The 22310-nt window shown below is 42.4% G+C and overlaps 1 protein-coding gene across 1 annotated transcript in view; it reads left to right on the forward strand.

Annotated features, from left to right (window-relative positions):
• The window catches only part of crata (carnitine O-acetyltransferase a), a 33260-nt gene extending 11251 nt beyond the window's left edge, over window positions 1–22009 (forward strand). The window contains exons 4-13 of the mRNA XM_029710246.1: window positions 1756–1809; window positions 8720–8885; window positions 9225–9399; window positions 10079–10257; window positions 10582–10682; window positions 10961–11080; window positions 14536–14658; window positions 16438–16636; window positions 19924–20061; window positions 20687–22009. Of these exons, the coding sequence (XP_029566106.1) occupies window positions 1756–1809; window positions 8720–8885; window positions 9225–9399; window positions 10079–10257; window positions 10582–10682; window positions 10961–11080; window positions 14536–14658; window positions 16438–16636; window positions 19924–20061; window positions 20687–20902 (1471 nt within the window). The 3' untranslated portion in view covers window positions 20903–22009. The remainder of the gene's footprint in view (window positions 1–1755; window positions 1810–8719; window positions 8886–9224; window positions 9400–10078; window positions 10258–10581; window positions 10683–10960; window positions 11081–14535; window positions 14659–16437; window positions 16637–19923; window positions 20062–20686) is intronic.
• Window positions 22010–22310: the final 301 nt, after the last annotated feature.

Below are 22310 nucleotides of genomic sequence, written 5' to 3' on the forward strand. Positions count from 1 at the left end.
CTGGGCAATATATGCAGCGCTTTGTTTATAATGCACTGTCCGCTCTCCCTTGAGGCTTTCCCAAGTTGATGCACAAGAGACCAAACAGCCTCAGATCATGTTCAAGCCTTGGATTGGACAGTGAAACACACACGCTCACACCGTCATGATTGAAGCCAGTGCAAATTCCTACTATTTGTGTCCAAGTTAAATGTGGGACGTCCCTCATTATAAACAGTCAAGGTTAAATTCATGGTTAAATAGTGAATACATTTTTGCTGGCCTAACTCTTATGTAATTTCTACTACTTTTTATAAGGGCTTTTTCTGTTATTATATCTCACTGCAATTAGGTTGTGCACTGTTCAGAATATCACACTAGCAATATTTTTTAGGATTTATTCCAGGCATAGTCATTGCTCATCTCTCGCCAACTTAATTGTCTCGCAGCAATAACATGAATGAATGTGTTGTTTTACTCAGTCAGCTGAATTTGCCGCTCAGTTCATAGAACCGTGGTTACCTGAGTAACCTTTGATATCTGTGGCTGGGACTAACGGAGCAGTAAAAGCATTTTCTGGTCAGCTGAATTTGCCGCTCAGTTCATAGAACCGTGGTTACCTGAGTAACCTTTGATATCTGTGGCTGGGACTAACGGAGCAGTAAAAGCATTTTCTGGCGCGTCTTTAAATCATTTTCTTCCTATGAATTCGGCTCAAGATTTAGAATGGTTGGAGCTAATACCATTCCTGAAAGCTAGGATTCTCAGGAACACATAGGTGTCTTCTGTTTTGCGCATATGATGCAAGCTGTGAGTGATGAATCTGCACAGAATAACTGAGGGAAATGTATTGATTCTCCACAAACTATCAATCACAAAGATTGTTTGATGATCATCCCTGATGTTTTCCTGAACTTTTCAATACCGTTCTTACTTCAGCTTTTATCTTATTTTATTAAGATAAAAGCAATAAGGCCAGATTCAAATGATCCATCAAATTATTTTTGCGCATGTTTCTCATACCTCCAAGTGTCCTAGAATAGTGTTTGAGAATCAAAATAACAAGCAATTAATTATCCATAGCATTTTTAGAATCATATTTCGTACCTATTCACTCAAATACATTGACCAAACATCGAACTGGTATGGCAACTGCTCGGCATCTGACTCTAAGGTGCTACAGAGGGTAGTGCGAACGGCCCAGTACATCACTGGGGCCAAGTTTCCTGCCATCCAGGACCTATATTATAGGTGGTGTCAGAGGAAAGCCCATAAAATTGTCGGAGACTCCAGTCACCCAAGTTACAGACTGTTTTCTCTGCTACCGCACGGCAAGTGGTACCGGAGCGCCAAGTTTCTACCTCCAAGCCATTAGACTGCTGAACAATTCATAAAAATCGCCACTGGGCAATTTACATTGACACCCCCCTGTACACTGCTGCTGCTCGCTGTTTGTTTGTTACCTATGCATAGTCACTTCGCCGCCACCTACATGTACAAATTACCTCAACTAGCCTGTACCCCTGCACACTGACTCGGTACCGGTGCCCCCTGTATATAGCCTTGTTATTCTTATTGTGTTACTCTTTTTATTATTACTTTTGATTTTAGCCTACTTGGTAAATACTTTCTTCTTCTTGAACTGCACTGTTGGTTAAGGGCTTGTAAGTAAGCATTTCACGGTAAAGTCTACAGTTGTTATATTCGGCGCATGTGGCAAATAAAGTTTGATTTGTACTTGTAATAACATCATCTTGCTCAAATCTCTCCACCCAGGTTTGCGGCCAAGTTGATCGCTGGCGTTTTGGACTTCAAGACAATGATTGACAAGTGAGTGCCAGTGCTCCTCGTCTTGTCTTTCTGACACGATTTAATCAGAGAGCAAAATCCAATACAAGGAAAGAGCCATGTCAAATTGACTCAGATTGTACCAGGATCTGATTTCCTGCCCCTAATCCTGCTAACCCTGATTATAATCCTAATCCTGCTAACCAGGAACTATTTTATTTATACATACATACATACATACATACATACATACATACATACATACATACATACAGTACCAGTCAAAAGTTTGGACACACCTATTCATTCCAGGGTTTTTCTTTATTTTTACTATTATTCTAAGACATCAAAACTATGAAATAACATATGGAATCATGTAGTAACCAAAAAAGTGTTAAACAAGTCAAAATCTATTTTATATTTGAGATTCTTCAAAGTAGCCACCCTTTGCCTTGATGACAGCTTTGCACACTCTTGGCATTCTCTCAACCAGCTTCACCTGGAATGCTTTTCCAACCGTCTTGAAGGAGTTCCAACATATACTATGCACTTGTTGGCTGCTTTTCCTTCGCTCTGCAGTCCAACTCATCCCAAACCATCTCAATTGGGTTGAGGTTGGGTGATTGTGGAGGCCAGCACTCCATCACTCTCCTTCTTTGTCAAATAGCCCTTACACAGCCTGGAGGTGTGTTGTGTCATTGTCCTGTTGAAAAACAAATGATAGTCCCACTAAGCGCCAACCATGCTTCACAGTGGGAACCACACATGCAGAGATCATCCATTCACCTACTCTGCGTCTCACAAAGACACGGCATTGGAACCAAAAATTTCAAATTTGGACTCACCATACCAAAATACAGATTTCCAACGGTCTAATGTCTATTGCTTGTGTTTCTTAGCCCGAGCAAGTCTCTTATTGGTGTCCTTTAGTATTGGTTTCTTTGCAGCAATTCGACCATGAAGGCCTGATTCATGCCGTGTCCTCTGAACAGTTGATATTGAGATGTGTCTGTTACTTGAACTCTGTGAAGCATTTATTTGGGCTGCAATTTCTGAGGCTGGTAACTCCAATCAACTTATCCTCTGCAGCAGAGGTAACTCTGGGTCTTCCTTTCCTATGGTGGTCCTCATGAGAGCTAGTTTCATCATAGCGCTTGATGGTTTTTGCGACTGCACTTGAAGAAACTTTCAAAGTTCTTGACATTTTCCGGATTGACTGACCTTCATGTCTTAAAGTAATGATGGACTGTCATTTATCTTTGCTTAATTGAGCTGTTCTAATATGGACTTGGTCTTTTACGAAATAGGGCTATCTTCTGTATACCACACCTACCTTGTCACAACACAAGTGATTGGCTCAAACGCATTAAGGAAAGAAATTACACATTAACTTTTAACAAGGCACACTTGTTAATTGAAGTGCATTCCAGGTGACTACCTCATGAAGCTGGTTGAGAGAATGCCAAGAGTGTGCAAAGCTGTCATCAAGGCAAAGGGTGGCTACTTTGAAGAATCTCTCAAATATAACATATATTTTGATTACTACATGATTTCATAGTTTTGATGTCTACACTGTTATTCTACAATGTAAAAAATAAAGAAAATCCCTGGAATGAGTAGATGTATCCAAACTTTTGACTGGTACTGTATGTACAGTGCCTTCGGAAAGTATTCAGAACCTTTGAATTCTCCGCATTTTGTTACGTTAACAGTCTTATTCTAAAATGCATTTAAATGTATTTTTTCCCTGATCAATCTACACACACTAACCCATAATAACAAAGCAAAAACAGGTTTTTAGAAATGTTTGATAATTTATATTTAAAAAAATATAACATTTACATAAGTATCCAGGCCCTGAAATGATCTTTTGTCAGTATCGTGTCATCTTGGGTATGACACTACAAGCTTGGCACACCTGTATTTGGGGACTCACATTCTTCTCTGCAGATCCTCTCAAGCTCTGTCAGGTTGGATGGGGAGCGTCGCTGCACAGCTGTTTTCAGGTCTCTCCAGAGATGTTCGACTGGGTGTAAGTCCGGGCTCTGGCAGGGCCACTCAAGCACATTCAGAGACTTGTCCCGAAGCCACTCCTGCATTGTCTTGGCTGTGTGCTTAGGGTCGTTTCTGTTGGAAGGTGAACCTTCGCCCCAGTCTGAGGTCCTGAGCGCTCTGGAGCAGGTTTTTAATCAAGGATCTCTCTGTACTTTGCTCCATTCATCTTTCCCTTGATCCTGACTAATCTCCCAGTCCCGGCCGCTGAAAAACATCTCCACAGCATGATGCTGCCACCACCATGCTTCACCGTAGGGATGGTGCCAGGTTTCCTCTAGATGTGACGCTTGGCATTCAGGCCAAAGAGTTATATCTTGGTTTCATCAGACCAGAGAGTCTTGTTTCCCATGGTCTGAGAGTCTTTGGGTGCCCTTTGGCAAACTCCAAGGGGGCTGTTGTGCCTTTTACTGAGGAGTGGCTTCTGTCTGGCCACTCGAGCATAAAGGCCTGATTGGTGCTGCAGAGATGGTTGTCCTTCTGGAAAGTTCTCCCATCTCCACAGAGGATCTCTAGAGCTCTGTCAGTGGCCATCGGGTTCTTGGTCACCTCCCTGACCAAGGCCCTTCTCCCCAGATTGCTCAGTTTGGCCTGGCGGCCAGCTCTAGGAAGAGTCTTGGTGGTTCCAAACTTCCTCCATTTTAAGAATGATGGAGGGCACTGTGTACTTGGGGACCTTCAATGCTGCAGAAATGTTTTGGTACCCTTTCTCAGATCTGTGTCTCGACACAATCCTGTCATTGAGCTCTACGGACAATTCTTTAGACCTCATGGCTTGGTTTTTGCTGTGACATGCACTGTCAACTGTGGGACTTTTTCTAGACAGTTGTGTGTGTGCCCTTCCAAATAATTTCCAATCAATTGATTTTACCACAGGTGGACTCCAAGTTGTAGAAACATCTCAAGGATGATCAATGGAACCAGGATGCACCTGAGCTGAATTTCGAGTCTCATAGCAAAGGGTCTGAATACTTATGTTAATAAGGTATTTCTGTTTTCTATATTTAATACATTTGGTAACATTTAAAAAAAACCTGTTTTCGCTTTGTCATTATGGAATATTGTGTGTAGATTGCTGAGGATTTTCTTTTTTAAATCTATTTTAGAATAAGCCTGTAACGTAACATTTTGAAAAACTAAAGGGGTCTGAATACTTTCCGAAGGCACGGTATATAAGCTATGACAGCACTCTAAGCTTTGGTTTTATTTAGCTGGTTACTGTTTCAAATGCTAACTTAACATTTGTGGCTCAATTAAGTTACTTATATATGATTTGGACATGGATCACAAAAATGGCAAAAAAGAAATACCATTAACTTGCATTGAATTTGTGCCACAAATGCGAAGAAGATAGTGTTTGAAAGTTAGCATTGATAGTGCCTATACGCTGAGAATACAAAACATTATGAACACCTGCTCTTCCCATGACATAGACTGACCGGGTGAATCCAGGTGAAAGCTGTGATCCCTTATTGATGTCACTTGTTAAATCCACTTCAATCAGTGTAGATGAAGGGGAGGAGCCAAGTTAAAGATAAAAAGAAAATGTTAAGCCTTGAGATAATGGAGACATGGATTGTGTATGCGTGCCATTCAGAGGGTGAATGAGCAAGACAAAAGACCTCTGAACGGGGTATGGTAGTAGGTGCCAGGCTCACTGGTTTGTGTCAAGAGCTGCAATGCTGCTGGGTTTTTCACACTCAGTTTCCTGCGTGAATAAATTATGGTCCACCACCCAAAGGACATCCAGCCAACTTGACATAACTCTGGGAAGCATTGGAGTCAACATGGGCCTGCATCCCTGTGGAACGCTTTTGACCCCTTGTAGAGTCCATGCCCCAACAAATTCAGGCTGTTCTGAAAGCAAAAGGGGGTGCAACTCGAAATTAGGATAGTGTTCTTAATGTTTTGAACTAGAGGTCGACCGATTAATCGGAATGGCCGATTTTAATTAGGGTCGATTTTCAAGTTTAGATAACAATCGGTAATTGGCATTTTTGGACACCGGTTATGGCCGATTACATTGCACTCCACGTGGAGACTGCGTGGCAGGCTGACTACCTGTTACGCATGTGCAGCAAGGAGCCAAGGTAAGTTGCTAGCTAGCATTAAACTTATCTTATAAAAAACGATCAGTCTTAACTTAATCACCAGTTAACTACACATGGTTAATGATGTTACTAGTTTATCTAGCTTGTCCTGCGTTGCAGATAATCGATGCGGTGCCTGTTAATTTCTCATCGAATCACAGCCTACTTCGCCAAACGGGTGATGATTTAACAAGCGCATTTGCGAAAAAAGCACTGTCGTTGCACCAATGTACCTAACCATAAACATCAATGCCTTTCTTAAAATCAAATATATATATATATATATATATACTGCTCAAAAAAATTAAGGGAACACTAAAATAACACATCCTAGATCTGAATGAATGAAATAATCTTATTAAATACTTTTTTCTTTACATAGTTGAATGTGCTGACAACAAAATCACACAAAAATAATCAATGGAAATCTAATTTATCAACCCATGGAGGTCTGGATTTGGAGTCACACTCAAAATTAAAGTGGAAAACCACACTACAGGCTGATCCAACTTTGATCTAATGTCCTTAAAACAAGTCAAAATGAGGCTCAATAGTGTGTGTGGCCTCCACGTGCCTGTATGACCTCCCTACAATGCCTGGGCATGCTCCTGATGAGGTGGCGGATGGTCTCCTGAGGGATCTCAACCCAGACCTGGACTAAAGCATCCACCAACTCCTGGACAGTCTTTGGTGCAACGTGGCGTTGGTGGATGGAGCGAGACATGATGTGCTCAATTGGATTCAGGTCTGGGGAACGGGCGGGCCAGTCCATAACATCAATGCCTTCCTCTTGCAGGAACTGCTGAGACACTCCAGCCACATGAGGTCTTGTATTAGGAGGAAGCCAGGGCCAACCGCACCAGCATATGGTCTCACAAGGGGTCTGAGGATCTCATCTCGGTACCTAATGGCAGTCAGGCTACCTCTGGCGAGCACACGGGGGGCAGTGCGGCCCCCCAAAGAAATGCCACCCCACACCATGACTGACCCACCGCCAAACCGGTCATGCTGGAGGATGTTGTAGGCAGCAGAACGTTCTCCACGGCGTCTCCAGACTCTGTCACATGTGCTCAGTGTGAACCTGCTTTCATCTATGAAGAGCACAGGGCGCCAGTGGCGAATTTGCCAATCTTGGTGTTCTCTGGCAAATGCCAAACGTCCTGCACGGTGTTGGGCTGTAAGCACAACCCCCACCTGTGGACGTCGGCCCTCATACCACCCTCATGGAGTCTGTTTCTGACCGTTTGAGCAGACACATGCACATTTGTAGCCTGCTGGAGGTCATTTTGCAGGGCTCTGGCAGTGCTCCTCCTGCTCCTCCTTGCACAAAGGCGGAGGTAGCGGTCCTGCTGCTGGGTTGTTGCCCTCCTACGGCCTCCTCCACGTCTCCTTATGTACTGGCCTGTCTCCTGGTAGCGCCTCCATGCTCTGGACACTACGCTGACAGACACAGCAAACCTTGCCACAGCTCGCATTGATGTGCCATCCTGGATGAGCTGCACTACCTGAGCCACTTGAGTGGGTTGTAGACTCCGTCTCATGCTACCACTAGAGTGAAAGCACCGCCAGCATTCAAAAGTGACCAAAACATCAGCCAGGAAGCATAGGAACTGAGAAGTGGTCTGTGGTCACCACCTGCAGAACCACTCCTTTATTGGGGGTGTCTTGCTAATTGCCTATAATTTCCACCTGTTGTCTATTCCATTTGCACAACAGTATGTGACATTTGTCAATCAGTGTTGCTTCCTAAGTGGACAGTTTGATTTCACAGAAGTGTGATTGACTTGGAGTTACATTGTGGTATTTAAGTGTTCCCTTTATTTTTTTGAGCAGTGTATATATATTTGTAATAATGACAATTACAACAATACTGATTGAACACTTATTTTAACTTAATATAATACATTAATAAAATCAACTTAGTCTCAAATAATGAAGAAACATGTTCAATTTGGTTTAAATAATGCAAAATCAAAGTGTTGGAGATATATCGTCCGATTAATCGGTATCGGCTTTTTTGGTCCTCCAATAATCGGTATCGGCATTGAAAAATCATAATCTGTCGACCTCTGTTTTGAACACTCAGTGTATATTATTAAACAGTGAGGATGAATCAGATTATTTTTATTATATATCTGTATAATATATTTGTTTATACTATATTAAGTATATTTGGTTATACTATATTTATTACTATACCATATCTCTCAAGTGTGTATGCGTGCTGTCTGGTTGGCAGCAGACTGCTTCATCTAGCTTTACTTAGAGCTCACAGTTTAATCACTGTGTTAAAGCTGCAGTATGTAACTTTTTGGGCGACCTAAGAAAAACAATCACATAGAAATGTGAGTTATAGACCTGTCATTCTCATTCACAGCAAGTCTAAGAAGCAGTAGATCTGTTCCATGTGCTCTATTTCTATGCTTCCTATTTTAAATCTTTTACTTTGGGTTTTGTACACCAGCTGAAAATACAATAACAAAAATATATTTCACAGCGGTTTAGATGGTACAATGATTCTCTATACCATACTTGCTTGTTTTGTCACATTAGGTGAACTATTCAAATTTTAGCAACCGGGAAATTGCAGAGCGATTCCTGCATAGTTCATCTTTAAGTTTATTGCCACAAGTTGACATCAGTTGTCGTTACTGTTTGGATAAGTCCTGAGTCCTATGTCATAATTATGGAATCATCACGTAAGCCTTGTGACTGAATGTTCAAGAAAATTTCTCCCTTAATAGTTGAAGAACTTCAATGAGTCCGTAAATGTATGTTTGACCATCCACCTCTCATTGCTCGGTCCACAGTGAGACGTTACCAGTGGAGTACCTGGGTGGGAAGCAGTTGTGTATGAACCAGTACTATCAGGTCCTGTCCTCATGTCGCATCCCCGGCCTGAAGAGAGACTCGGTGGTCAACCACGCCCATCGCTCCAGGCCTCCCGCTCACATCACTGTGGTGCACAACTTCCAGGTAAACCAAGAAAGACCTATGGAACTTAGTGTAGTCCAAAAGTGTTTATTTCACACTTTGTCAATGTGTAATTACAAAGAAAATAATTAATCTACACACTCCAACTCTGATGTAGTTGATTGTTTAGACATCACAGCTACTGTACACCTTGCCAAATCAGGGCGGTGGTCATTATTGTACGCTACAGGAAATATGCATCTGAAAACTGAACATTTTTTTTATTGGACAAGGCCAGGTAGTCTCACCCTGTTTCAGACCATTTGGCTCATGACCCAGGTTGAGCATTTTCTTCTGTCTACAAGTTGATTGTGAATACATACTTTGTCTCTCCTCCATCAGTTCTTTGTCCTGGACGTGTACAACAGTGATGGCACCCCGCTGACGGTAGACCAGTTGTACATGCAACTGGAGAAGGTCTGGAGCTCGTCCCTGCAGACCAACAAGGAGCCCATCGGCATCCTCACCTCTAACCAACGCAACAGCTGGGGCAAGGCCTACAACAACCTCATCAAGGGTGAGGAAACAAGTAGATGAAGTGGTGCAAAGGCAGATGTTTAGTTTTTACTCAGTTTGTCAGAACCTAATGGACAACTAAGGAAAGCTCAAACCAAATTTATTCACCCAATGGGTCAGACAGCTGAACAGACAAAGACATATTTACACAAGCACTGGTATTTAAACCTTCCTTCTATGCTGAGTCTCCTCCTTACACATCTGGACAGCCAATACACCTCTGTTGCTAGACAGGACTTTAGTGATATCTGTTCTTTCTCACTTCACCTGACCTCGGCCCAAATTCCTCAATCCTCCCCACCTCACGGCTTTCCTGTTGACTTGTACCAGACTGTGGCCTGTTCCCCTTTCCATAGGATACATGATGTCTAACATGAACATGTTCTGCCAGAATGTAAACATTCGACATTCCCCTCTCTCCCTCAGTGACATGAATAAGGATATTTAATTTTTTCAAGTTTAGAAGTCAGAACCCATCACAGGGAAAGGGGCTGTGTCTCAATATAGTGGTTTCCTCTCTTTGAATCCATTCACTTCAACTGTGCTGATATGGAAGAACTGGGCCAGAGGTGAGAAGTGGTTTAGAACTGGAGTCAAATTAGATTAGAACTATGTTTACAACTGGGTTTGGGTAAGTGTGAATAACAAGTAGGTTGCTGTCCGTCCTTTTCTCCACTTAGATAAGACAAACAAAGACTCTGTGCAGGCCATCCAGAAGAGCATCTTCACAGTGTGTCTGGATGCTCCCATGCCCTGCGTCTCAGACGAGCTGTACCGCAGCCGAGCCGCTGTCCAGATGCTCCATGGAGGGGGCAGTCGCTGGAACAGTGGCAACCGCTGGTTCGACAAGACTTTGCAGGTGACGCCACACACACACACACACACACACACACACCGATGCTCCACGGTGGGGGCAGTCGCTGGAACAGCAGCAACACACGTACACTCACTCACACAGAATACACACATACAGAATACATACACAAACACACTGTATGCATCTTCCCCTTCTTGAAGTAGAAAATAGTAAAAATAAAGAAAAACCCTGGAATGAGTAGGTGTATCCAAACTTTTGTCTGGTACTGTTTTTTTTTTTTTTTTTAAACACTGAACTTATTCGACTGAAATCCCTGAGTCTGTGTTGTCAAGTGTTCCTGACTTTTCCCGTTTCCCTCGTTTCTAGTTTATCATTGGAGAGGACGGGTCATGTGGTCTGATGTATGAGCACGCCCCTGCTGAAGGCCCGCCTATTGTGTCCTTGATTGACCACGTTGTCGAGTACACGTAAGTACACCACTGTTGGGTCATCTCATTCATTTACATAACACGGTCTCTTCAATCACTCGCTCATCCCTGTTGTGATGGCTTTGTGTAGAGCAGCAACAAATGAGATCTGCTTCTGTCAATCTTTGGCCAACTCTACTTCAGACATGTAAAATAATTTATTGATGTCAATGGAAGATTTGTGGGAAATGTTGATCTGCGCCATCGTGTCTGCAGGTCTAATTCCCTTAACAAGTACCATGCCCTGAGGGTTTCCTGTCATGTTTGTGATCTACCAGGAAGAAGTCTGAGATGGTGCGTACCCCCATGGTCCCCCTGCCAATGCCTCTGAAACTACGCTTTAACATCACGCCAGAAATCAAGAAGGACATCGAGAAGGCCAAGCAGAACATGAACATGTGAGAGTGTAGATACAGTTGAAGTCGGAAGTTTACATACACCTTAGCCAAATACATTTAAACTCAGTTTTTCACAGTTCCTGACATTTAATCCTAGTAAAAATTCCCTGTCTTAGGTCAGTTTGGATCACCACTTTATTTTAAGAATGTGAAATGTCAGAATAATAGTGGAGAATGATTTATTTCAGCTTTTATTTCTTTCATCACATTCCCAGTGGGTCAGAAGTTTACATACACTCAATTCGTATTTGGTAGCATTGCCTTTAAATTGTTTAACCTGTCTGGGACCGTGGGACGCTTCCCTAGTCAACAGCCAGTGGAATCGCGTCGCACGAAATACAAAACCTCATAAATGCTATAACTTCAATTTCTCAAACATATGACTATTTTACACCATTTTATAGATGCACCTCTCCTGAATCGAACCACGTTGTCCGATTTCAAAAAGGCTTTACAGCAAAACATTAGATTATGTTAGGAGAGTACCCTGCCAAAAAAAATCACACTGCCTTTTTCAAAGCAACTAGATGCATCACAAATACCCAAAACACAGCTAAATGCAGCACTAACCTTTGACAATCTTCATCAGATGACACTCCTAGGACATCATGTTACACAATACATGCATTTTTTTGTTCGATAAAGTTCATATTTATATATAAAAACAGCATTTTACATCGGCGCGTGACGTTCAGAAAATATTTTCCCTCAAATGCTTCCGGTGAATCAGCGCTACAATTTACAAAATTACTATTCGAAAACATTGTTAAAATGTAATATTGTCATTCAAAGAATTATAGATTAACATCTCGTGAATGCAACCGCATTGCCAGATTTAAAAATAACTTTACTGGGAAATCACACTTTGCAATAAACGACGTGGTATGCTCAGAAAAATAGGATAGGCGATACATGTTAGCGCCATCTTGGAACCATCTAAAATCAAATACTATTGTAAATATTCCCTTACCTTTGATTATCTTCATCAGAAGGCACTTCCAGGTATCCCAGGTCCACAACAAATGTAGTTTTGTTCAAAAAAGTGAATAATTTATGTCCCAATAGGTCCTTCTTGTTAGCGCGTTCCAAAGGCTACTCATAATGTACTGAAGCGCGCGGGACTTGTCGTCATGAATGTGCAAAAAATATATATTTACGTTCGTTCAAACATGTCAAACGTTGTATAACATAAATCTTTAGGGCCTTTTTCAACCAGAGCTTCAATAATATTCAAGGCGGACGATTGCATTGTCTTACTAAACGTTTCGGAACAAAAGGGTTCCCATGGGCGCCCGCATCATAGTAGTAATGGCCCTCCCCCTGTGACCAACTTCCCAAGCCTCTCTTTGGGTCAGTTTCTACCATAGAAGACTCAAACCACTTTGTAAAGACTGTTGACATCTAGTGGAAGCCTTAGGAAGTGCTAAATGATTAATAAGTCCCTGTGTGTTTCAATGGCAAAGGTTTGAAGTGATTCCACACAGATTTCCACTTCCTGTTAGGATTTGTCTCAGGGTTTTGACTGCCATATGAGTTCTGTTATACTCACAGACACCATTCAAACAGTTTGAGACTTTAGAGTGTTGTCTATCCAAATCTACTAATTATATGCATATTCTAGTTACTGGGCAGGAGTAGTAACCAGATTAAATCGGGTACGTTTTTTATCCGGCCGTGCAAATACTGCCCCCTATCCCCAACAGGTTAACTTGGGTCAAATGTTTCGGGTAGCCTTCCACAAGCTTCCCACAATAAGTTGGGTGAATTTTGGCCCATTCCTCCTGACAGAGCTGGTGTAACTGACTCAGGTCTGCACACGCTTTTTCAGTTCTGCCCACACATTTTCTATAGGATTGAAGTCAGGGCTTTGTGATGGCCACTCCAATACCTTGACTTTGTTGTCCTTAAGCCATTTTGCACAACTTTGGAAGTATGCTTGGTGTCATTGTCCATTTGGAAGACCCATTTGCGACCAAGCTTTAACTTCCTGACTGATGTTGCCATCTGTTTTGTGATGTGCACCAGTCCCTCCTGCAGCAAAGCACCCCCACAACATGATGCTGCTACCCCCAGTGCTTCACAGTTGGGATGGTGTTCTTCGGCTTGCAAACCTCCCCTTTTTCCTCCAAACATAAAGATGGTCATTATGGCCAAACAGATCTATTTTTGTTTCATCAGACCAGAGGACCTTTCTACAAAAAGTAAGGTCTTTGTCCCCATGCAAACCGTAGTCTGGCTTTTTTTATGGCGGTTTTGGAGCAGTGACCTCTTCCTTGCTGAGCGGCCTTTCAGGTTATGTCGATTTAGGACTCGTTTTACTATGGATATAGATACTTTTGTACCTGTTTCCTCCAGCATCTTCACAAGGTCCTTTGCTGTTGTTCTGGGATTGAGTTGCACTTTTCGCACCAAAGTAGTTCATCTCTAAGAGACAGAACGCGTTTCCTTCCTGAGCGGTATGACGGCTGTGTCGTCCCATAGTGTTTATACTTGCGTACTATTGGTTGTACTGATGAACGTGGTACTTTCAGGCATTTTGGAAATTGCTCCCAAGGATGAACCAGACTTGTGGAGGTCTACAATTTTTTCTCTGATTTCTTTTGATTTTCCCATGATGTCAAGCAAAGAGGCACTGAGTTTGAAGGTAGGCCTTGAAATACATCCACAGGTACACCTCCAATTGACTTAAATGATGTCAATTAGCCAATCAGAAGCTTCTAAAGCCATGACATTTTCTGGAATTTTCCATGCTGTTTAAAGGCACAGTCAACTTAGTGTATGTAAACTTCTGACCCACTGGAATTGTGATACAGTGAATTAATCTGTCTGTAAACAATTGTTGGAAAAATGACTTGTGTCATGCACAAAGTAGATGTCCTAACCGACTTGCCAAAACTATAGTTCGTTAACAAGACATTTGTGGAGTGGTTGAAAAACGAATAATAATGACTCAAACCTAAGTGTATGTAAACTTCCGACTTCAACTGTATATACAGTACATAGAAAGGTGTGTTCTAGTTCTATGTGTGAGAGCTAGCTACATGCTACATACCAGAGGAGGCTGGTGGGGGAGATATAGGAGGATGGGCTTACTGTAATGGCTGGAATGGAATTCTGGAACGGTATCAAACATATGGAAACCGCATGTTTGACTCTGTTCCATTAATACCATTCTAGCCATTACAAGGAGCCCATCCTTCTATAGCTCCACCCACCAGCCTCCTCTGCTACATACATGCCTTGGTCCTGGAGGGCTACAGGGGTTCCCGGCTTTTGTTCCAGCCCAGCGTTAACACACCTGTATCAACTAGTCTTATTTTCCAGACCTTGGTTAAATATTATACAGGCCTGTGGATATTTTTCTGAAAAACTGTTTGGATGTATTCAATTATGAATGAATATATTTGTATGGGCCTAACCTGTAATATTCTGCGTTGTGACATCTACCCCCCCAGAATGGTTCATGACCTGGATGTCAAAGTCATTGTTTTCTCCCACTTTGGCAAGAACGTCCCCAAGACCCACAAGATGAGCCCAGATGCCTTCATCCAGATGGGACTACAGCTGGCCTACTACAGGTGAGGATGCGCACTATGCTAATAATGTTTCCGTTCTTATTTCAGTTACACTGCAAATAGTCTCATGTAGCCACACCTCCAAAATCGCGTTGTTGTCACGCCTCCCTTCGACGTTTAGAGAATTTAGTCTTGGTCAAAACGGTTTGAATGGAACGCTGGCTTCCAGCAGCAAGATTTTTTATTGGATGTTACATTTCAACAACCCTCTCCCACATGCCCGTTAGTGCTCACTGCTGGTGCTACTTGTTATGTTATCATCACTGTTTTTAGACTGGGTAGGACACATTTTGTGGAGTTGTTCAGTATGCTAGTTTAAAACAGTGCAGGAAATGGAAGAAACCCTGGTGGAAAAGCTGAATTGTGTTTTGCCAAAAGTGTGTTCTACACACACAATCGACATTGACCAACAAATGTTGTGATTTAATCAGTAATTTCCAGGCCATTCTCACACACTGTTGCACATACGACACTAATCTAGTAAGCACCTTTGATTTACAGCAGGTTCCCACCCCTATTTAGCTATCTTTCTACCATGAACTTCCCCAGGCTTCACATTTAGCGAATCCTGGTTTTCAACGAGGATACACTGCAAAGACCTATGTCATGCCTGCATTGTTTAATAAAAACATGAGCTGGCGCACACCCAGAAAAATTATTTTGTGTGGAGGTACTAACGGCGAATAAACTATAAAAATAAAGAGTCGCACACTCTATATAAACTCCCAGTCATTTACTGGGTAAATCACAAACGTTTCGGCATCACTGTGCCTTCTTCAGGGTAATGTCATGATAACAAACAGTGCAACCAATGACAATAGTGAGGGGTGTGTAATAATGATTAAGTTAATTAAAATAAATTGAGTGAAACTGTTAAACAATAGTTTATGGCATATTAAATATATGGCATATTTAAATATTAGGCTATCATATGCAAACATAATTGAGTATGGTACATAATATTAGCATCAACATACATTATTGTTTAATTAAATTTCACATTTAATTGTATTTTTATTTATATTTGTTACATGTATTCTTTTGGTTCAACCTTAATGCATAATAAGCATCATCACCAGGGGAACATATTAGGTGTACGCTAATAAGCTGTAGAAAGAATATATCAATTTATAAGACTTGTTCATAAAATAGAGAATTGTTCATAAGAAGGGCCTGAGATCAATGTCAATATTCAGACCACTAGATGTCAATGTTTTTAGATAGGATATCCAGTAAGCCTCCCTTTGTAGTAGTAGGATCTCAATGTTACCTCCTCTCCTTGGTAGAGCAACATCCGCAGTGCATGTGAGGGAGGAGATTGGATGGTTAGCTTCAACAAAGTGAGCTGCTATTGGATAGTCAATGTTCTTACACCTGATTGAGCTGTGGTGTTCAGCTATGCATTGTTTTTTTAATTGTCTTTTAGTTTGCCCTACGTAGGCTTTTCCACATGAACAGGTGATATGAGAGATTACTCCCTTGGTCTTGCATGAGATGATATCCCTTTAATTATTTGTTGTTCTTATCTCTTACAAAAAATAAGTATTTTCTTAAAACTGCATTGTTGGTTAAGGGCTTGTAAGTAAGCATTTCACTAAGGTCTACACCTGTTGTATTTGGCACATGTGACAAATAAAATGTGATTTAATTAACAGGGAATTTTCATGCCTGCATTGTTTGACAATGACCAGTTGAGGGCACCAGAGAGCAAAATATTCCCTAACCTAACTCCTACCAGCCTTAAACTGTACCAATGCAATATAACTGGGATCTCTCTCTCAGGATGTATCAGCGGTGCTGTGCCACCTATGAGAGCGCGTCTCTGCGTATGTTCAAGCTGGGTCGCACCGACACCATCCGCTCCTGCTCCATCGACTCTGCTAATTTCGTCAAGGCCATGGACGACCCATCCAAACAGAAGATAGAAAAAGTGACCCTACTGGAGAAGGCTGTGAAAGCCCACCGGGCATACACTGACATGGTGAGTGAGTGCTGCACAGTCTAATAGAAAGGATAGATACCCGCACAACAGGCTTTGGGGTCAATTCCATTTCGATTCCAGTCTGTTAGGGTCTGACAAACAAACAACTCTCACGGATGACTAATAAAGCTCAAACCAAGTTTATTCACCCACTGAGTCACACAGCTGCATAAGACAATGACATGTTTACACAAGTACATATGTATACCCTCTACTGGGCGCAGTCAACTCCTTGCACATCTATCAAATCAAAGTTTGTCACGTGCGTCAAATACAACAGGTGTAGACCTTACAGTGAAATGCTTACTTACAGGCTCTAACCAATAGTGCAAAAAAGGTATTAGGTGAACAATAGGTAATTAAAGAAATAAAAATAACAGTAGCGAGGCTATATACAGGCACCGGTTAGTCGGGCTGATTGAGGTAGTATGTAGATATGGTTAAAGTGACTATGCATATATGATGAACAGAGAGTAGCAGTAGCATAAAAGAGGGGTTGGCGGGTGGTGGGACACAATGCAGATAGCCCGATTAGCCAATGTGCGGGGGCACTGGTTGGTCGGGCCAATTGAGGTAGTATGTACATGAATGTATTGTTAGTGACTATGCATATATGATAAACAGAGAGTAGCAGCATCGTAAAAGAGGGGTTGGGGGGGGGGGGGGGGGGGCACACAATGCAAATAGTCCGGGTAGCCATTTGATTACCTGTTCAGGAGTCTTATGGCTTGGGGGTAAAAACTGTTGAAGTCTTTTTGTCCTAGACTTGGCACTCCGGTATGCGGTAGTAGAGAGAACAGTCTATGACTGGGGTGGCTGGGGTCTTTGACAATTTTTAGGGCCTTCCTCTGACACCGCCTGGTGTAGAGGTCCTGGATGGCAGGCAGCTTAGCCCCAGTGATGTACTGGGCCGTACACACTACCCTCTGTAGTGCCTTGCGGTCAGAGGCCGAGCAATTGCCGTACCAGGCAGTGATGCAACCAGTCAGGATGCTCTCAATGTTGCAGCTGTATAACCTTTTGCGGATCTGAGGACCCATGCCAAACCTTTTTAGTTTCCTGAGGGGGAATAGGCTTTGTCGTGCCCTCTTCACGACTGTCTTGGTGTGTTTGGACCATTCTAGTTTGTTGGTGATGTGGACACCAAGGAACTTGAAGCTCTCAACCTGCTCCATTACTGCCCTGTCGATGGGAATGGGGGCGTGCTCTGTCCTCCTTCGCCTGTAGTCCACAATCATCTCCTTAGTCTTGGTTACGTTGAGGGATAGGTTGTTATTCTGGCACCACCCGGCCAGGTCTCTGACCACCTCCCTACAGGCGGTCTCGTCGTTGTCGGTGATCAGGCCTACCACTGTTGTGTCGTCTGCAAACTTAATGATGGTGTTGGAGTCGTGCCTGGCCATGCAGTCATGAGTGAACAGGGAGTACAGGAGGGGACTGAGCACACACCCCTGATGGGCCCCCGTGTTGAGGATCAGTGTGGCGGATGTGTTGTTACCAACCCTCACCACCTAGGGCGGCCCATCAGGAAGTCCAGGATCCAGTTGCAGAGGGAGGTGTTTAGTCCCAGGATTCTTAGCTTAGTGATGAGCTTTGAGGGCCCTATGGTGTTGAACGCCGAGCTGTAGTCAATGAATAGCATTCTCACATAGGTGTTCCTTTTGTCCAGGTGGGAAAGGGCAGTGTGGAGTGCAATAGAGATTGCATCATCTGTGGATCTGTTTAGGCGGTATGCAAATTGGAGTGGGCCGAGAGTTTCTGGGATAATGGTGTTGATGTGAGCCATTACCAGCCTTTCAAAGCACTTCATGGCTACAGACGTGAGTCCTACGGGTCGGTAGTCATTTAGGCAGGTTACCTTAGTGTTCATGGGCACAGGCACTATGGGGGTCTGCTTGAAACATGTTGTTGGTATTACAGACTAGACATCTAGACAGCCAATACATCTGTTGCTAGGCAGGAACTTCAGTGGTGCCACTCCTCAGTGTAGTCATGGCCCTGTTTTTTATGTGTGTATGTCATAGGACTGTTCCTTCTCCCTTCATCTGACCTGACCTCGACCCACATTCCTCACTCCTCCCTAATCCACGTCTGTCCTGCCTTATCTGTTGACTGAAACCAGACCGTTGCCCTTCTCTCCATAGGATACATGATATTTAACCATTACATGTTCTGACAGAATGGAAACTTTCTCACTCAATAGATTTCCATCTACTCAGTTCTAATAGTGTAAGATATTTCAAATTAGATTCCAACAAGTCAATTCAGAAATTAAACCATATTCCAAATGTTCCTAATTGAAAAGCACTGAGGAGAATTGTAATGGAATTGACCCCAACCCTATGGCACCCTATTTAGTCAACCTCCATCAGTGACGGAGTACTGCACTCACTAGTGCTGAGCGATTAACCGATAGTTAGTTATTATAGTTTTTTTTTTTAAACATCTAATTGACAAACGTCGGTTCAATAAAAACATTTTTCTGTGAGCTCATTGCGCTGTAGTTTCTCTAGAGATAAATAAGATCAAGCCCGAACTGTGCAATGTAGTAGGGAGGCCAATATTCCAAATAGTTTTTCACTGAAAACATGGTAATTAACTACAATGACCATAATCCATTGCGCACCAGCCTACTCGTCCGGTCTGTGTGGAGATTACTATACCTCAGCGGTGTGGAGCAGACGCAGAGAACGTGTGATCGAGAGGTATAGAAAGCAGCTACTTCGAGGTATCTCTACCTGAAAATACAAGATTTAAGTGATTGATAGTTAGTATTCAGAAGTCATAAGATTATGCCTTATTTACTTTGAAGAACTACTAAAATAGGGATGTTGTCAGACAGCATAGGCAGCAGCTCTATAGAGATGAGATGACTGAATTAAATAATAAAGTCATTACATTAAACCAATGTAATATACACAACTGAAACATCTTATTAAAGTAATGTGAATGAATGATGGTTAATACGGAATTAGCAGTAATGGACAGTCACTACCATCATTTTATTAATTGCTTTATTCTGTGTTACAGCATTCAATCCACGTAGTACATTTAATGTAAAATATATATAAAATTACGAATCAAAACCGTGATTATTTTTTAAGAACCAAACCGACCTCAAAAATCACTATTCGCTGAGCACTAGCAGTCCCTTATAATAAAATACATTAAAAGGTTTGAAGTGCACAAGTCAAGTGTGTTTGGATCAATGATATAGCCTAAACACATCATCAATATGTATGAATATTAGATATAAATATGTATGTCTATGGTTTGGCTGTGTCCAGGCGATCCATGGCCAGGCCATAGACCGACACCTTCTGGGGCTGAAGCTGCAGGCCATCGAAGACCTGACCTCCATGCCTGAGATCTTCATGGACACCTCGTACGCTGTGGCCAACCACTACAACCTTTCCACTAGCCAGGTAAATAGCTAGCTAACGGGACATGGGACTTTTCATTGTCGATCATTGTCGTTTTCCGATCTGGCAACACAATATGGTGGCCCAACAACCATATGACAGTGTTTTATTAAACCATTTTGGTTGAATTACTGCTAGTCTGACGTAATTGGTTGATAAAACACTGTGCCGTACTGAAGTACTCTTTCCTTGTGTGTCTGTCTGCCCTGCACGATTGGGACAGGTGAGCCAAGCTTAACAATTAGGTATTGAGCTAATGTTGTCAGTGGCCGATACTTAGGGTCAGCCAAGTGTCATCTTGGTTAGCTAATTTTTATACCTACATTAGCGAGCTTAGTTATTAGAAGTTAGCTACATAGGGATCTAGCTACTGAGATTTCTTAGGGGGTCTAGCTACTTAGGGGGTCTAGCTACTGAGGCTACTTAGGGGGTCTAGCTACTGAGGCTACTTAGGGGGTCTAGCTACTGAGGCTACTTAGGGGGTCTAGCTACTGAGGCTACTTAGGGGGTCTAGCTACTGAGACTACTTAGGGGGTCTAGCTACTGAGGCTACTTAGGGGGTCTAGCTAATGCTCATACCGTAAGGAGTAAGCTTTCCCGCTCCCCCCTTCTTTCTCCTCCCTCAAAGGTGCCAGCCAAGACGGACTGTGTGATGTGCTTCGGGCCCGTGGCACCCGATGGCTATGGCGTATGCTACAACCCCATGGCAGAACACATCAACTTTGCCGTGTCGGCGTTCAACAGCTGCAATGAGACCAATGCGGCCCACATGGCCCAGAGGCTGGAGGAGGCCTTGCTGGACATGAGGATGCTGCTGGAGAGCACCCCCAAGGCCAAGCTGTGAGAGGAAAACCGAGATGGACCTAGTTCAGGGTCAGACTAGGCTTGGCTGAACACTGCTTCAGACTTAGGCCACCACAGACTGTCTGATACAAGACCGCTTAAGACCGCTTCAGATGGTCCAAGGCCTATGCCACCATTGACATCTTGCCTCAGACCTGGTTCAGAGCCCGGCCAGGCCACCACAAACGGATACAAGATCGATTAATACCGCTTCATACCAGATTTGGGTGTTTTAGCTAGTACATGGTTGCCATCATTACAGTTGCGGTTTGGTGTACAACAGTTTGATGGCGTGTTGTTTTTATGACAGATTGAATGATTTATTGACTGTAATATTAAGACTATTAAATTCACGTTTATTGTTTATAAAAAAATACAATTCAGGTTTACTTGTACAGATCGAATCATATTCTTTGTATTGCAATCATCATTGTGGATGAGCCTGTGACAAAACAATAGCCTGGTCCCAAATGTATTTCTGCACAAGACCATAGGTGTTGGCAAGACGGCACAAACAGATCTGGAAACAGGTTAGCAAAATAGAGTTTGAGGAGTGGAGTGGATCACTAAAAAGAGATCAAATCATTATGGCTGTGTTTTAAATTGTGTATAATTAAATTAAGAACAGTATGTTTGAGATTGTAGCAAATACAGTGCATGTTATTTGGAAGAGCAAGTGTGTGTGAGTGGGATACTGGAACTTTGTACCTGCCTTGCCTTCTGGGATTTCCTTTACATTTTTTTACACTAATTGTGTAAATACCAGTGTTGGGGAAGCTACTCAAATATAGTTTACCAAGCTACCAATTACTTCACACTGGAAGAAGGTAAGCTACACTAAAGTTACCCATAATAAAACTATAGTTACTTTGAAAAAGTAGTTCAGTACATCCAAACTACTTTGTGAATAAGTATATGTAAATACTGCAAAATGTAGTTAATTTACTAGTTGAACTATGTGTAGTTCACTACTCCCCAACACTGGTAAATACAGACATTTGAATTTTGATGGTACTTGTGTGTCTGTCTGGGTTCTGAATGCTGTAAATAACACTGGTTATGTACTTAATGCTGGTGATTAACATTAAACAATTGTTTGTGAAAATCATCCAAGTTTCCAGCCTGGTATATGTACACTCAAATGTTCTTTATTTTTTTTATAATTATATACTTTTTTTTTTTTTTCATTCCAAAAACAAATGTGAATATGTATATGTATATATACTTGGCGTGCTGGCTGAGCTCAATCTTCATCACCATCTTCCTGAGCGAAGCTCCATAACGCGTGCCATATTTACCCACAATCCCCACCTTCTTGGTACGCTTAGCCATTGTTGCTGAGGAGACGTTGGTCCAAAGATGACAATGACTCCATCGTCTGTCTCCGCATCCTCCCATCCCTAGTGCAT

The sequence above is a fragment of the Salmo trutta genome, chromosome 23, assembly GCF_901001165.1.
Source record: "Salmo trutta chromosome 23, fSalTru1.1, whole genome shotgun sequence".
Classification (NCBI taxonomy): Eukaryota; Metazoa; Chordata; class Actinopteri; order Salmoniformes; family Salmonidae; genus Salmo; species Salmo trutta.